The following is a 14192-nucleotide window of genomic DNA, read 5'->3' as shown; positions in this document are numbered from 1 at the left end:
TCTGATGAAGTTAGCTGTGGCCTAAGAAATCTTATGCATCTCTGAATGACCTAGTCTTGAAGTTCCCACCCTGCCTGCCTTTGCATGGAAGATAATAGGGATATTTGGCTGAATGGGTCCTTAGTTGAGTGAGGTTACTTGAGAACAAGACTTAAGTTCCTGCAATGCTAATGGAAGGGGCTACTGCTGTTTTTCCTTGTTCAGTCTACTAGACCTAAATCTATTTTTTAAAGTTTGGTTGGTTTGGAAAATAGACGTTTTATGAATGATCCACTGGTAGAACAAAGATACAATAATGATAATACTGGGTTCATTAATGAAATGTACTTTTGGAAGCAAATTATCTCCCAGAGACACTGTGCTGTTTGCATTTTTTTCATGTTCTGTGATACTTGTTTTGGGTCTTCACTTTAACTTTGGCCCATTAGAACGTCTTTGGTTGTTTCAGTTCCTCACCTTGAAAGGTGAAGGATCTGCACTCCCCATAAACTTATGTGGATCTGATTCTTAGAGGAGTACAAATGTATACTCAAGCCCTCCCAGAAAGGTGCAAATTATAGAGGTTCAATTGACCACAAACCTGTCTCATTAATATAAAGGGGGGAAGACAAACAAAGGGTTCTACCTACTCTCGTTCAGAAATACAACTGAATTTCCAGTTACGTAATATCAGCAAAATTAAGGTGTTTCTCCTGGAAGTGTCTTTAATAATAACCTGAAATGATAGGGGAGGTGGCTTTGGGGTTTCATTTTAGAGTTGCGCATTTTCACAACTCTGCTTTGTGTCAATCACAATCACTTTTCCCCTAACCACAAACATCACCAGGCTGAATAAGAGGGCAGACCCTTCACAACCCTTTCAATCAGTAATTAAGAAACTCACATAGGGAAAATTCCATTTTTTATTTTTTCACTCATCATTTATTTACAAATACACATTATAACTTTTATATACATTGGACATTTACATGGTAGAAAAGTACAAAACTATATATTTAAATGAATTTATATTTAACTCGCCATGTTTGAAAATATAAAATTGCATCAGAAAAAAAGTATTATGAAAAGCAAGAAACTTGAACTGATAAAGCTTTGATATAACTTTTAGTGACATGTCGATTGGAAAAATAACTTTAAAAGTGGTACTGCAGGACCATCTTAAAGGAAACATCTCATAAAGCATTTATGCATGTTACAAAAAATAAAATAAAATAAAAACTTTATCTCATTACAGTTAGCCATGTAGTTATTAACAACCTTCATAATCCGATTTCTTTGGGTCCAGAATTCTTATAGTACAGTATAAATGCTCAGCACATTGAGATCACCTCAGAACATGATGTGATCAGAAGCAGAGAAAAGTGAAGTTTCCTTAAAGATCGCCTCACTGCACCCTGAAAGTATATTTAAGTCAGTTACAGCGCCTTTTGGTCAGTCAAGATTCCTTGTAAACAAAAACCCGAGGGATCTTTTATGTACAGAATCGGCAAGAAGAAAATCCAATAAATAAACATGACAGAAACTGACATGCAAGTTTGTTAAAATGGTAAAGAGTTATCATGGGTGAATTGAAGAGATGAGTCATGTGGGTAAGATCTAAGGAATGGACTTTTATAGTTTACAAGAGAAAAAAAAAGCTTTACTTTACAAGCAAGGGACCTCACAATAAATAACACTGCTCTTCCCGTAACGAATAAATTTCTTCAAAAAACAAGGTGTACAGTCAACCAGACATTTTATGTATAAATTATAAAACATGACACAGTATAAATAAATGTCTACAAGACTCAACTATATGTATACTTTTTTTCTCCCCAAAATAAATAAGCATACACTTATTTACAGTATGGACATTGATTTCTTGCCCAATGGCTGTTCCAATAGTGATGGAGGTTTTACCACTCTAGAATGGAAGAAATAGGAAAGGTGTAGTCCTGGTCTTCCTCTTCCTCTTCTTCCTCAGGGTCTTCATTAATGGCTAGATGGGGGAATATAGGGGAGCTGTTGTTTAAATAAGGACAACAACAGCGCAGAAGCAGCTCAGTGCATGTTTTCAAAGCCCTCTGAACAGCCATAATACAGCGTTGCATTTTTATGTGACTTGTAGTGAGATGCTCTTTGGCATCTGCTGTTATGTAATAAGGTTTTTTTTATACATAATCTATGAAGTCATAACTGCAGAAAGTTCTGAAGAATCAATGGCTCAGGTTTTATTGGCAGATTCCTGAAATCAAATAAAAAGCGCTCTTGTGGTCTAGGTTTAACTGCTTTGTGTCCTTCATTCAGAGTTAGTAGAGGCAACTGTGCTAAGACAGCCACCCATGTGCTAACATTAAACTTTTTTTTTGATGGAGTTAAAGTATATCCAGGTGTTAATAAAGCAACCAGCAAAGCACATGAGAGCAAATGAATTAGGGGAAAAATAACTAGAAAGATGTTCTTAGGGCAACCCCTTGCTGATAACATGACTTTTCCTCAAAAAAAGGTGAAAGCCAACTGACTGTTTGACGATCTGCTGCAACCAACCAATCACATAAGTGTGTGTATAATATATATATGTCATATATACTATATATATATTAAATCTCCAAATGAAGTTCTTTTATATTTAAAAGCATAAGTCTTCATTACCTAGGGATTGCCTTCAGAAGCCATAACTGTTTGCAAGGTTAAAAGTCTCACTTACAGTTGCAAGATCCAGAGTGCTTTACTTCTAAAAGCACACCCGAGGAGCAGGCTGCTTCTTTCATGGCACACTCGCTTGGGTAAGTTGTGTTATCACTGGCACAGACTGCTTCATCTGATTTGTTTTCAGGGCACACTTCATCACAGAGGGCACACCGACCTCTGCCAACCTTGAAATCCCACAAGCATTTCTTCCCAGAGCTGCACTGGATATCTTCACAGGACTTTGCTTCTACAGATATAAAAAAACCAGACATGAGTAAAAGCAAAACACTTTGCCTTCTCATACCTACAGAATTCAGAGAAGACTTGGAGGAAGCTTATGGGTCAGATCCTGCCTGCTATATTCAGACGTCATCCTTCTGGGAACCAATATAGCGGTGCATTGTCAGGGGTTTGGGACAGAAGCAAAGTAAGCAGGATTTGTCCTTAGGAATGTGGAATGATATTTGCCTGTTGTAAATGTCAGAGGGTGCTTCATTGCTTCCAGGGAAAGCAGTAGGAATTCTTCCTTCCCCATGACTCGAATGAAGTTTAGAGTTTGCCAATTCATGAAGTATTCCTCAAAGCAGCTATTTTTTTAAAGCTAACCATCCTAAAATAGTTGGGTGCCTGATGATCTACAATGCATCCTCCCAAATAGTTGTGAGATATTTCAAATGCAAAGATTATCTTTTGGAGCTGAAGTTACCCAAAATGTGTATGATATCAACATCCTTATTGCACTGGCCATCATTGTAGGGATTGATACATGCTGTTGGAAGGCATTGTGATGATACTCTTATCTTTCCCTGCAATACTGTTACTAACAGGAGATTTTTAGGAAGGAAAAAGGGATCAGATGTCCTGAGAGACATTATGTCATGTATGCCCAGACCACTGAATCCAGAGCAGCTGAATGCTGAGCCCTGTGTAGCTGTATTTCACATCTATGATGGACTCTATGCCACTTCTTTTGGTAGCAGGAGCAAAACTCACATGGGTAGCAAGGGAAGCTGGACTGAGCCCTTCTTAGGGTGGGACTGTAGCAGTTTTCACTCAAGCAAAACCTTCCTTGAGTAAAAACTGGGGATTCAGTCTTGGGAAAAGATCTGCCTTCACAAGGTCACTTGCAGGAGTCTTGAGAGACTTGCTAGGAAGAAGCATTCCCCATGCTCCCACCCTCCTAGGACACGTCATGATACCTACTGATACATTTTCCCTCGTAGGCTAATCCAATGGATCTGCCCAGTAGGCAGGTAGCCTTCCTCAGGTGGCAGGCACTAGCGTATGTTATTCCATCGTTCCCACAGAGATACTGTTCTGGGGAAGTAGGCTCCGGGCAAATCCGATTACATGTCACGCAGTAGGCATTATTGGTTTGATCAACCACACACGTGGAGCTGCCTGGACATAAAACATCCCTACAGGTCTCTGAAATAAAGACGGAAACATGCAGTGGTTAACAGGAAATCCCACCGCCCAGCCGGGGAGTGACATGTGTGACACAGTCAGACAAACGCCAAGTAAAAGCCCTTGGCAGCTTCCCTCAGGAAAAGGCCACTGGGGAGAAGCTCCAGGTCTCAGGGGAGCTGGTGGGAACACAAGACTGGGGGGGCTTCTCAATTCAGTACTTTCTCGCCTCTTGAGCCTGGTTTATTTATTGCCTCTCTACATTTGGACCAGCCCTCTGTGGATTGCCAGGCCAGCTCCTCCTCCTCCCTACATCCATACACACACCCGGAGGCATTTGGGGGGCGGGGTGGGGGGGCTGGGTTAGATTTGCAAACCTACTTTTGCATTTGCCCTGATACTGGACTTCAAGTTCAGGCTGCTCTTTACATCTGGCTTTGAGGAGGGCACACTCGTTCCTGTAGGTTTTCCCATCTAAGCCACACACGGGGCCCTTCCAAGTGATATTAGAGCAATCCGGAGCACAAACACACCGGGGTTTGTTCTTCTTGTTCATTTTACATTTCTTCCCAGGTCCACAGTCCACGTTCTCACACGTTTCTAAGGGGGGGAAAGAGGTGTCCTATTAATGCCCGGCCGCTGCCCAGGCTCCCTGGCCATCGCGCTCACACCACCAGCACAACCCGACGGCGTGAGGCGAGAGAACAGGTTCCTCCCGACCCTTTCGCCTGCCAGAAAGGAAAACGTGAGCTCCATCTGCCCCCGACAGCGGGAGAGGCTGCTCGCTGCTCCCGGGCACGCATCCTTTTTAAGCGGGGTCCCCAGGTCCAGGAACCCCCACCCCGCCCCCAAACCGTGGCGGTTGTGCGATGAGCTGCCCTCCCCAGCCCCAGCCCTCGTGGCAGGCTCCCCCCGCCCAGGCAGGGGCTCGGACCTCACCTTTGCACGGGATGCAGTTTGGGGCGCCCCCGTTAAAAATCATCCACTTGAAAAGCGTGTTGTCGTTGACGTCTTCTTCAGTCCAAGAAGTCGTGAGCCTGCCCGTTTTGCAGCACTCCTCCTTGCTGAGATCAGTCTTGTACAGGACCTGGCAGCGGCCGTTCCTTGCCTGCCGTAGCCAACAATTCCCAGCTGCAGGAGGGAGAGAGGGAGAGGGAGAGAGAGCCCCAGCCATATCAATGTCAGTTACCAGTGACCCAGACACAACACGTGCGGCTTGCATTGACTTTTACTAGACTGTTTACTTTTATTTGTCCCGTTTCATAACCCGCAGCTACTCTGGAGCAATTGGGAGTGCAGTTTAAATAACCTGATCCAAACAGGACGAGGCGGTGTTCCGAGGTATTTATTCCATATGGGGAGCAGAGGGACTTCCACGCACATGACAGGGGGCTGCAAGGGATGTGCATTTAAAGAGGCAGACGAGAAAACCACGCTCGCAAATTCTTCTCTCCTCCTTCTACAAGTCTGCACCGCAGCATTGTTCTCGGGCTGCACGGGGTTGCAGACCAGCCCGTTTTGCAATCTGCGGGAACAGGCAACGTTTCGAAGTCTTTCGAAATCTGGAAATTGTGCTGCATTTCTTAACAAAAATCTTTTCTTTACTTCAGGGGGCAAAGACCCCCAAAGGCAGAGGGCGGCGGAGGGTGGGGGTGATCGTCAAAGATCCTAAACTACAGGGGCACAGACACAGAAGGCCACTAAGCAGTTTAGAAAGCGGGAGGGCTGGAAAAGTAATAGGTGCCCTCTCTTCTGCAAGCGTTTCCTGGGGAAGTGCCCTGTCCTTAAAGCGGACAGAGATTTCCCCCCCTCCTATCTCTGTTAGTCATGGATGCACGCCAAGAACATTAGTCCAAGCAACTCCCCCTTTTTTAGTTGGAGAGTTTTGGTTGGGATGAGCCTCTCGTGAATAACCAATGTGACTTCTCCAGCAACTCAATACCAATTGATTCTGGTGCTAATCCAGCAGGGGCTCGATCCCATCTCCTTAGTCCACTGGGACTTTTGCCGCAGTGAGGGGTGTAGGATCGGCCCCGAGGCAATATTTCAGGGCTAGGGGAAACTCTTGTCCCCAGGAGTTAGAGCTGAACAAACAACACCCTTTACAAAACAGTTGCCCCCTCCCAACTCAAAGGAAAGGCTGAAGTCAGTTTTGAGCGCCTTAGTGTTGTCTGCATAAGGTTAACCCACATATCCAGCCCAGCGAACAAAAAATCAATAAGAAAACGAACAGCGGTAAGTCATCCAGGTTGTTGATGGAGGGTGATAAAGGGTGGGGGTGGGGGGAATCAAGAAAACAATATTCCCTCGTGCAGCCAGGAAGCTCTTACAGTTGTCAATATCAGAGTCTGGGGGTCACATGGAAAACTTATTTAAACACATTCCCCAACTGTAGAAGAATTTACAGCCCCCCAAAAATCATTCACACAAAATGGGAGTGGGGGGGGGGGAATCCCAATCCCCATAGTAAAAGCGTGTCCGGGGGGGAAAAATGACTAACATCTCTGAGAATGTCAGCTGTAACCGTGGGGCTCCTCTCCACCCCCAGTCTCCCGGGCAGCAGTCGAGATAAAAAATCTGAGCTAAATTGACAACCTCCCCCCAACAAAACAAAACAAAACAAAACAAAAACAACTTTTGAGCACCGATTTGGATTCCGGGACTCAGCAAGTTGCCCGAGATGCTGGTGCTCATTCCTGGTGCATAACAACAGTAAATAGCAATCCTCATCCTCCTCATCTCTCCTCTGTACTACGTACAGCGGCCGGGGGATCCGATCAGAAATGGATCTAAATGTCACCTCCGTCTATTCGTACAAAGCAATCCTATTCCCACGGCAAACTTCTGTCGCGCTGCACCTTGGAGAGAGGCGTTTAGTGGGAGAAAACTCAATATGGAAAGAAAAAAAAAAGAAAAGAAAGAGGACAGAAAATGAAGCACAGCTACAAATAAACAGTCTCCTCTTACCCTGCACTGTGTGTTCGTCCATGAAGTGGCACAGAAGCATCAGGAATAAAAGCATGCCCGGGTGGATTCTCTGATTTAACATCCTCAGTATCCCAGGGAGTGAGAGAGGCACCGAAACAATCTCAAGTGGAGCAGAGAGAGACGCAGACAGACAGACAGACAGACAGCGAGCACTAGTCAGTCCGCGTATGATCGCTCTATTGAATGAACGTCAGGCTCTGAATGCAGTCTCTCTTTAAATCTATAAGGGGGTCTTAGCTGTCTGCGGTGGGCGGTCTCCTAATGTGTGTGTGTGTGAGTGTGCGAGTGTGTGTGTGTTCGGGGGTGGGGAGATTTAAAAAGTTCAGTGTGAATCAGGTGACATTTTCCACCTTCTGGAAACCCTTTCCAGTGATCGGTCGGAGGTGCACACACACGCACACGCACACGCACGCACGCACACGCACACCCTGCCTCGGTTCCCACCCGCCAGAGGGGCTCGCTGGAGTTGTTTGCGTAGTAGCAGGAAGGAGTGTAAAACCCGAGTGGTAACTGGAGCCGGGCGGGGGGAGAGCCGAGCCCTCCACTGGTGTCAGCAATAGCAGGAGGCGCGCACGCGCGGGCCGGGGGTTATCACCCGAGAGCGGGAGCCGTGTCACTGGGGGGGAGGACAGGCGTGACCCCCCTGGCCCCAAGCTCCCCCGGGAAGCCGGGTGCTGCGCAGGGGCAAGGTGCTGAAGTCGGGTCCCGCTCCCGTCGGTGCCATCCCGGCAGCCCGCCGCTCGCCCGCGCGGGTCCGGTCCCGGTCCCGGTCCCGGGCCCGGTCCCGGTCCCGGTCCCGCCGGCTTGGCCAGGCTGCGCCCGGAGAGCCCGGGCTGCGGGGCGACGTAGGCGGTCTCCTTTCAGAGTCAGATTGCAACATCCATAATGAACTTCGAGAGCACCAGTTTATTAAGCACAGTCTGGCATTATTCTCCCCTCAGAAAGTTGGCGGTCGCTCATTTATAACATTTTTTGGCACCGCTGAATGAAACTGAGTAGGCGATATTTCCTTCTATACAAAACGATTACTTAACGGAAAATGGTATTGTTGATTCAAAAGCTGCCTTTTTCATTCCCATCCTTTCGCTTTTCCGAGCCACCAAAGCACAACAGACAGCAAAGTATGCAGACACAAATTCTTGGGCATTGCCAGGTCACTGGGATTTGGTGCTTCAGTTCTGCCGGGGCCTCCCCGCCCCCACTGCGCCCCCCGCCCCCCAGCCCTATTCTCCCGGCTCCCCCGCCCCCTCCCCACAACTGCAAATAACTCAGTGATAACAGATTTTTTTCCACCAACTGCAGGAGATAGTGCTAATCTTTTAATAAAAGATCCCATTACAATGGGATCTGTCTGGACAGACTATAATAGATCCAGAAATACAGCCGTGCTAATATTAGAAGACAGTTGTTTGGGTGCCTCAGACCCGGCCGTGGTCCGGCTTTGAAAGTGGGCATGAATCACAATGCCCCCTTCCACCACCTGCAGTCACACGCATTAAGAAGCAGACTGGTAAATGATTAACCTCGCTACATTTTTTGTTATTATTATTATGATCATCATCCTGAGCAGCTCCGGCCCATTCTGATCACTTCAGACGCTTTGGGGACTCCACATCCTTTCTAAGCTTTTCCCAAATCGGTGCCACTCTCTGTCTCTGTGCATGTTGCGCGCGCTCTCTCTCCCCCCCTGAAACCAGCATTAATGCAGGGTTGTTTAGTGCCCTCTAATGGCAGATGACATTAACAATTAATAGCAAAGCACCCTCAATTCAGGAGCCGCAAATAAACGGCTGATTTCAAAAGCTGGATTTCCTATTGAAGGGGGATGGCTTTGATTCTCATGTTGTAACGTGCTTTGAAAAGCGTGGTTTCTCTTGCTCCCTGCCACAAGGCCCAGCGAACAAAAATATGGGGATAACTTCAGACACTGGTCTCCCTCCCCCTGGAATCAGCCTTGTAAAACAGCAACATAAAGTCCAGCTAGAGCTTTAACCTTATACCAGTGCTGTGTGCTTAGGAAATAATACAAAACATGCAGGAGATGTGAAGGGTCATAGGTCTGGAACGTCTCACTGGGGTCCGCCCATTCCCCATTCCTACCATTCAGAAAGACACAAGGAGACTCTCTCTCTCTCTCTCTCTCTCTCTCTCTCATCTATATCTCCAGGGAATGGATTGCCTAACATTTCTCTGGTGTGTCTGGGATCCGTGAAATGAATTTGGGGGTCTCAGCCTAGTCCCAGTGGGTACAGTAGTCCACATCATAAAACCGCTGCTGCACACATAATTAAGCAGTTTGGCACCAGGGGCAGACCCAAGACTGAATTACCTCTCACCCAAATGAGGGTGGCCCCCTCCAGGTCAGGGCTGGGGTCATTGGCAGGGCAGTGTGGGAAGCACAAACTGCTGTTGCCTCTGCCACCCTGGTGAAGAGAGAGCTAGCTATTTGTTTAGTGATACAAATACATGCTGGCTTTTTCAGCTTCACCTTGGCTTTTTATTGATCTGCTAGATTAAGTCTTTATACTGATTCTAGACAGTGTTTGTTATTATATGGGAGCATTATCTGGCCATATTCCTGGAAATTAGTGGCATGATAAGTCAATAATGGTTGCATACGTGCCTAGTGTGTGCATCATCAGGAGACCAATATGATTGTACTGGTATGGAGACTTGTATCACACCTGTTCTCTGACATCACGTAGAAACAGCTGCTGTTTCTTTTATTGTTTTGTCTTTTTTAAATGTTAAATATTGGGTTTGCATATAGCTAAATGTCAGGGATACATTGTTAAATCAAAAGGCTTTCTTTCATTTATCTGTGTGCCTCCATTTACAACTTTTTTTTTCTTTTTGCTTTGCCAACAAGTAAATGTAAATTGCAGAAAAGGCACAATAGGGCTAGTCTGAAACAGAATTGTCAGGCAGCACACAAAAAGCCCGCTGTTCTCAGACAGTCAGCTTTAAAAACTACCTTCTCTCAAGAAGTTTATAAATGTTAATATATGATTTTGGATTTGTATCCAAACTTTGCAGCTGGCCCCAGTGGCTAAAGAAATAATAATAATAATAATAATAATAATAATAATACCTAGATAAGAAAACCCCAAACTTTATGAAAGTTCAGATTTAGCTTCAGGATTACATTTGACTTGTAGCTTGGGCCCATTTCTAATACATACATTATGTGTGTACTAGGATAAAATCTAGCTATACAGCATGCATATTACACAACTATTGGCTGGTCTAGTTCTGAGGATGGTAGCAGTAATATACAGAAGAAAGAAATAATTCTTTAACCTGACTTTGTGCAACACATACTAGTGAAAGAACTACGTGTTTTTTACCAGATGGGATTTTTATTTATTGCTGTGGCAAGTCAGTACTCATTTATTGATGTTTTAGGATTTTCTCTTACCCTCTCCCAGTACCTGCTTTCCTCACAGAGGAGCAGCCATCAAGTTTTAGCAAGAGTGGGTCACTCTTTCCAGTATCAGGAGCAGATGATTGGGATTTAGGCTTCCTTGGGTTTGTTTTTTTATTTGGAGGGTGGCTGGATGGGAATCTGGGGTTTCATTTAGCAAAAATGGCTTTTGGCAAAGATCTGGATTTAGAAGTAGAAAACATTCTGATGTTCTTCCTGCCACATCCATGCACAGAATTCACAGAAAGGGAGGAAGACCACTCAAAAACATTACATTCCTCACTGTGACAGTTTTGGGCCTTCTGATTTGCTCTCCCATGCAGACAAGCTCTGGACAATCAGTTCTTTGCTGCTTTAGTAAAACCTTCTCTCTTTCTGGTAGGAGACCACAGCTGTCATTTTTTCCTCCACTGTCTGGCTTTTCTTGAAAAGGAGAAAACAGGAGGCCTTCATTTCTCAAAATGTACTCTTTTCCCTAATAAGTATTCTGTCCTCAAATATATTAATTTTAATGATTTTCTAAACACTAAATATACAAGCATTGTAGTATACACTTGGTAAGATTTTCTTTTTCTTATTGTGTAACATGTAATAAGTCAGATTAATAGGATTCATGTTTACAGTTTTTGGTGTGGTCAGGTCTTTTGCAACTTAAAATATATTTTTAATAATACCTAATTTTACACAGCCTTAAGTTTAGATGTTTCTTTCCCCAAGTTTGTAATATTTTTGATACTTCTGTTAAATAAATTGTTTTTTTAATAAGAGAGATTTGGTGTACAGAATGTATACTTTTATACTACTGGTCTCTTTTCAAGTAGACAAGTATGTTGAAAGCTTATCATTTATAAGCTGACATGTGTATGTATATTTCAGATCCTAAATGTTTACTTGAATTAAGAAATTTTAGAAATCTTAACATAAGATGTAATGGGCTACCAGTGATAGTGATAGCCAATGACTATAGTCATTGAAAGAATTAAGGTTGTAATTTGATTCTAAACCCTTACTTTCCCAGTAAAGATCTGTATTTTTAAATGTCATCAGTAATAAGTGGTTAAGGTATTTTTAGTGACCTTTCTACATAAATGACATTCATGGACTCTGTATTACATGGCAATATGTACATATAGCATTACAAAGTGCTATACCTGTATAACCAAGGCAATACAAAAATGTACACCATTCTATGTTATTTGAGAAATAGTATGTGATCATATAGGTGATATATACATATAAGAGAGCAGACAGACAGAAAACATTTGGTTAATTTTTTACTCAGGTATTTTCTGACTTAAGTTTCTTGTGCCACCATAATAATCTTTTAATTTTTGTATTTGATTTACTAGGTTTTCTCAAAAAGAAGAGCGGCACAGGGAGAGGAAGAAAAAGAGGAGGGAAAGTAAAATCTTCCTAGTCCTGTTCATTTGGAAAAATTGCTAAGATAGTGCACACATCCCTTGATCAGGAACTAGTTCACAAGACACCACTAAAAATGAGCAGAGGCTATGTTCGTCTTAAGTCAGTTAGAAGGTATATCTATTTTGGTAAGTCTATACGGTGCAAATTTATCCCACCTACCACTAAAAAATGTAATTCTTCACCAAGATCAGTGGAACCCAGATACTGCATTAAAAATGTGCCTGGGTTGGTTGGGAGTAAGAAACGCAGCATGCCCAACGTGTCCTTTTTTCAGCGAGTGGTAAGCAAGCCCGGCAAAATACCCTAGTATGCAGACCTGGCGTGCCTGGATGCTGCTGCAGGGCCTTAACCCAGATGTCTTCTACTGTGTGCTTGGTTCATCATGAGCCAAGGGGGGAGTAAGGATGTGGTGTGACCTTAAATATAGGAAGTCTCTGGTGGTGTACAGAGCTTTAACAACTGTGTGTGTGCGTGGTTAGCAGAATACTTTATGCAGACAGTTAAAAGGGCATGTGAGCAGGTGGCATTCCCATTCTAGTCAAATAAAGTCTACACATGTTGTATAAGGTCAAACTCACCCTCTTTCTGGGGTTTATTGGTAACTCAAAGAACAATAACAAAACCTTGTGTCCCTATGAAGGGTTGTAGATCCTGCCACCTTGTTACAGGCCATTAGAGAAAAATTATGTTAAACCCCTGTGACATTGTGTCACGCAGCTTCCTATATCAGAGTGGTCAATACCATGAACCAGCAAACAGAGCACTCCTGCAGAATTATTTCTTAAGTATCAGTTACAAATGGGATCTGATTTGGTTGGACCAGCAAAAATGAAAGGGCAAGATTAACACCACAGATCAAGAAATCATCTACAAAAATTTCCTAGGTTATTAAGTCTCAACCAAGAGTTCAAAATTATAAAGAAAAAGGGGAATAGAAAAAAATGTACTGTAAGAAAAATGTTAAGACCAAGACTAGATCTAAAGAATGAAAATGAAAACATGATGAGGTGTACCGATCCTGTTATTCATCTGCAAAGGTTATGAAACTAGAAAAGAACTGAAAAGGATACAGACAATGCCATTTCTCCCAAAAAAACCTCTAGCAATAGCAAAGCTGGTGAGTGATCCCCTTCAGCTGGCTTAAGATCAAGTAGCTGTTTAGGCTCCTCTAAGTCATTCTGGCTGCATCTATACAAGGTGCTGAATACGCAGTAGCCCAATCCTACTTCTCAGTAGTGTTGCATGGCAACAACTATGATGTGACGTTACAGCGCAGCAGTATTTGACTACTGAGCAGTCGCATCATGAAAAAGACATTTGTCGGTGCCACTACACAGTAAATCAAGTGTGTCGACAGTGATGACTCTGTAGTTAGCATCTCATGTAGACATGGCCACTGAGTCCAAAATGACACCTACACTGCTACATATTAGGCAGACTGTTCCTGCCCCTCCCTGCTCCTTAACTCTGACAATAGAGCTTGGTCACAATCAGGGATACAATCCCAAATTTATACTTTTAAAATTATAGATGAGGAGTGTAGCGTATAGCGCTTTAAGACTTGCCAGGGCTCTATGTGATTCTTGTACTTTTAAGGTCTGGAACATTTTGTGTGGCAGACTTCAAAAGACTTGTCAGTTGGCAGCCAGTGGCAGCTGGAGCTGGGTTGGAGACTAAACCTAAGATTAAAGAGAGATGGATAGAGTTTGTAAATAACTACTGTGAAAACTCAGTTAATTTTACTGTTACTTTATTTTTCTTTTTGTTAGTCTGACTCTTAAAATTAATGTGGAAGATGTGTTTGACTCATTGCATTTGTGAAGCTGCATCATTTTGTAACCCAAAAATGGATTAATTTGACTGTGGATTCTGGCATAGAGATAAAATGCAGGTTAGACTAAAAAAGCAGGCTGCTGCACTGCATTTGAGTGACACTAGTTTAGCCAAGTGACTCTTGCCCAGTATAGTTGCAAGTTCTGAGACAGATCGTATTGGATGGCAAAAGTGTCCAATCAGACTGACTCCAGAATGTTATTTTCCCATTGATAAGGTATGGGGACATTTTAATCATCTCTAAATTGTGCATATTGTAGACCTCAAAAGTCACTTCTTGTCTATTGTTCTTATATGTTGCCTTGGTGAATACAGAAACCAGAAGCATAGCAAAGGGTCAATGTCTCCAGCATCAGATCCAGACATCAATTTTTCAGTCATGACAGCCACTGCTGCTGCCAGCCTGGGCACTGTTGCTGCCAGCCTGGGCACTGTTGCTGCCCAGGGT

The 14192-nt window shown here is 43.6% G+C and overlaps 1 protein-coding gene across 2 annotated transcripts; it reads right to left on the bottom strand.

Moving 5' to 3' along the window:
• Positions 1-892: 892 nt before the first annotated feature.
• On the bottom strand, positions 893-7536 carry FST (follistatin). Of its 2 annotated transcripts, none has more exons than XM_090038063.1 (6): positions 7045-7533; positions 5017-5208; positions 4459-4677; positions 3874-4098; positions 2687-2917; positions 893-1978 (listed from the first exon to the last, which is right to left on the bottom strand). In XM_090038063.1, the coding sequence occupies exons 1-6, from the start codon at positions 7124-7126 to the stop codon at positions 1896-1898; spliced, it is 1032 nt and encodes a 343-aa protein (XP_089894189.1). In that variant the 5' UTR covers positions 7127-7533; the 3' UTR covers positions 893-1895. The 2 variants fall into 2 exon arrangements, with proteins under 2 accessions (XP_089894189.1, XP_089894190.1); XM_090038064.1 differs by having other exon boundaries at positions 1936-2224; positions 7045-7536.
• Positions 7537-14192: the final 6656 nt, after the last annotated feature.

Source organism: Crocodylus siamensis, chromosome 3 (genome assembly GCF_052110815.1).
Source record: "Crocodylus siamensis isolate JL-2025a chromosome 3, ASM5211081v1, whole genome shotgun sequence".
NCBI lineage: Eukaryota > Metazoa > Chordata > Crocodylia > Crocodylidae > Crocodylus > Crocodylus siamensis.
The sequence above is the reverse complement of the archived record's forward strand: the minus strand, read 5'-3'. Positions and strand labels throughout refer to the sequence as shown.

Coding starts and splice junctions, on each gene's coding strand:
- FST (XM_090038063.1), bottom strand. CDS start 7,126: ATGTTAAATCAGAGAATCCACCCGGGCATGCTTTTATTCCTGATGCTT. Junction 4,678..5,016: donor AAACTGCATCCCGTGCAAAG/GTGAGGTCCGAG, acceptor TCCCCCCCTTAG/AAACGTGTGAGAACGTGGAC. Junction 1,979..2,686: donor GCACTCTGGATCTTGCAACT/GTAAGTGAGACT, acceptor TCCCCCATCTAG/CCATTAATGAAGACCCTGAG.